At 64.8% G+C, this 3,167-nt stretch overlaps 1 protein-coding gene across 1 annotated transcript in view; it reads left to right on the forward strand.

The window, feature by feature from the left end:
• The first annotated feature begins 303 nt into the window (after positions 1 to 303).
• The window catches only part of LOC113981048 (cleavage and polyadenylation specificity factor subunit 1-like), a 4,399-nt gene continuing 1,535 nt past the window's right edge, over positions 304 to 3,167 (forward strand). Inside the window, exons 1-2 of the mRNA XM_027708284.1 lie at positions 304 to 457; positions 1,919 to 2,097. Coding sequence (XP_027564085.1) covers positions 304 to 457; positions 1,919 to 2,097 — 333 coding nt within the window. The remainder of the gene's footprint in view (positions 458 to 1,918; positions 2,098 to 3,167) is intronic.

The raw sequence follows: 3,167 nt of genomic DNA on the forward strand, positions 1-3,167 counted from the left end.
GGACACAGGGACAGGGGACACAGGGACACAGGGACAGGGGACACAGGGGACACGGGGACAGGGGACCCGGGGACACAGGGACAGGGGACACAGGGACATGGGACACAGGGAGAGGGGACCCAGGGACAGGGGCTCACCAGGGTGTGGAGCTGGGTCAGTCCCACCCGCCGTGTGACCCCAGGGACAGTGCCCAGGGTGTGGGGCTCACCTGGGTGCCGTGTCACGGTGTCCCCGATGTCCCCCGATGTCCCCTGATGTCCCCCGATGTTCCCCGATGTCCCCTGATGTCCCCAATGTCCCCCGATGTCCCCACAGATCCTGCAGACGGGGCAGGAGATCCTGGAGCTGGACACGAGCGGCTTCGCCACCCAGGGACCCACCGTGTTCGCCGGGAACCTGGGGGACGGACAGTACATCGTGCAGGTGTCACCCCTGGGGCTCAGGCTGCTCGAGGGAGGTGGGTCACACCTGGGACACACCTGGGGACACCTGGGGACACACCTGGGGACACCTGGGACACATGGGGACACCTGGGACACACCTGGGGACACACCTGGGACACACCTGGGGACATGGGACACACCTGGGGACACCTGGGACAGACCTGGGGACACCTGGGGACACACCTGGGGACATGGGATGCACCTGGGGTCACACCTGGGACACACCTGGGGACACCTGGGGACACACCTGGGGACACCTGGGGACATGGGACACACCTGGGGACACACCTGGGGACACACCTGGGACACACCTGGGGACACCTGGGGACATGGGACACACCTGGGACACAGCTGGGGGAGGGCCAGTACATGGTGCAGGTGTCACCCCTGGGGCTCAGGCTGCTCAAGGGAGGTGGGTCACACCTGGGACACACCTGGGGACACCTGGGGACACACCTGGGGACACCTGGGGACATGGGACACACCTGGGGACACACCTGGGGACACACCTGGGGACACACCCGGGGACACACCTGGGGATATGGGACACAGCTGGGGACACCTGGGGACAGGACACACCTGGGGACATGGGACACACCTGGGGACACACCTGGGGACGTGGGACACACCGGGGGACACACCTGGGGACATGGGACACACCTGGGGTCACACCTGGGACACAGCTGGGGACACATCTGGGTGTCCTGTCACCCCTTTCCTGGCTGCTGGAGGGAGGGAGGTGACAAGGGAGGGTGACACAGGGGGGTGACCGGGTGGGTGGCACTGACCCCACAGTGACCCCAGGGTGGTGGGTGACACAGGGGGTGACTCAGGGTGGGTGGCATTGTCCCCCCATGACCCCAGGGTGGTGGGTGACACAGGAGGTGACTGGGTGGGTGCCACTGTCCCCCCGTGACCCCAGGGTGGTGGGTGACATGGGGGGTGACTCCGGGTGGGTGGCAGTGACCCCTCAGAGGCACAACTACAGGAAGGGGGTGGGTGACAGGGGTGGGTGACACAGGGGGTGACCGAGTGGGCGGCATTGCCCCCCGTGACCCCAGGGTGGTGGGTGACACGGGGGGTGACTGGGTGGATGGCATTGTCCCCCTGTGACCCCGTGTCCCCTCCCCAGTGACACAGCTGCAGAAGGGTGGTGGGTGACACAGGGGGTGACTGGGTGGGTGGCAGTGACCCCACGTGACCCCAGGGTGGTGGGTGACACAGGGGGTGACCGGGTGGGTGGCACTGTCCCCCCGTGACCCCAGGGTGGTGGGTGACACAGGGGGTGACTCGGGGTGGGTGACATTGTCCCCCTGTGACCCCGTGTCCCCTCCCCAGTGACGCAGCTGCAGGAGGGGGGTGGGTGACACAGGGGGTGACTGGGTGGGTGGCACTGTCCCCCTGTGACCCCAGGGTGGTGGGTGACACAGGAGGTGACCGGGTGGGTGACATTGTCCCCCGTGTCCCCTCGGCAGTGACGCAGCTGCACTTTGTGCCGGTGGATTTGGGGTCCCCGATCGTTCACTGTGCGGTGGCCGATCCCTTCGGGGTCCTGCTCAGCGCCGAGGGCCACCTGGCCACCTTCACCCTCAAAGGGGACACCTACGGTGGCCGTGCCCCACGCCTGGCCCTGCTCAGGCCACCCCTGTCATATGTGAGTGTCACCTGTGTCCCCAATGTCCCCAAACCCCTGCCTTGCCCTGCTCAGGCCACCCCTGTCATATGTGAGTGTCACCTGTGTCACCTGTGTCCCCAAACCCACCTGAGTGTCCCCAATGTCCCCAAACCCCCGCCTGGCCCTGCTGAGCCCACCTGTGTCATATGTGAGTGTCCCCAACTGTCCCCAACCCCCCGTGTCATATGTGAGTGTCCCCAATGTCCCCAAACCCCCCGTGTCACACGTGAGTGTCCCCAATGTCCCCAAACCCCCGCATGGCCCTGCTGAGGCCACCCCTGTCGTATGTGAGTGTCCCCAATGTCCCCAAACCCCTGCCTGGCCCTGCTGAGGCCACCCCTGTCATATATGAGTGTCCCCAATGTCCCCAGCGCCCCCAAACCCACCTGAGTGTCCCCAATGTCCCCAAACCCCCACCTGGCCCTGCTGTGGCCACCCCTGTCATATGTGAGTTGTCCCCAAGGTCCCCAGTGTCCCCAAACCCCCCGTGTCACACGTGAGTGTCCCCAATGTCCCAAAAGCCCTGTCTGGCCCTGCTGAGGCCACCCCTGTCATATATGAGTGTCACCTGTGTCCCCAGTCTCCCCAAACCCTCCCGAGTGTCCCCAATGTCCCCAAACCCCTGCCTTGCCCTGCTCAGGCCACCCCTGTCATATGTGAGTGTCACCTGTGTCACCTGTGTCCCCAAACCCACCTGAGTGTCCCCAATCCCCCCCCTCGCCCTGCTGAGGCCACCCCTGTCATATGTGAGTGTCCCCTGTGTCCCCAAACCCCCCGTGTCACACCTGAGTGTCCCCACTGTCCCCAACCCCCAGGGCCCCATGTGAGCCCTTATGGGGTGTTCCCAGGGATGTCCCTATTCCAGTTCCCATTCCCATATTCCCATTCCCATATTCCCATTCCAGCAATCCAAGGTGACAGCGCTGTGCCTGTCCCGGGATCTCAGTGGGATGTTCCCATTCCCATATTCCCATATTCCCATATTCCAGCAATCCAAGGTGACAGCGCTGTGCCTGTCCCGGGATCTCAGTGGGATGTTCCCATTCCCA

The sequence above is a fragment of the Neopelma chrysocephalum genome, unplaced genomic scaffold (assembly GCF_003984885.1).
Source record: "Neopelma chrysocephalum unplaced genomic scaffold, ASM398488v2 Primary Assembly neopelma1_95916, whole genome shotgun sequence".
NCBI classification, from domain to species: domain Eukaryota; kingdom Metazoa; phylum Chordata; class Aves; order Passeriformes; family Pipridae; genus Neopelma; species Neopelma chrysocephalum.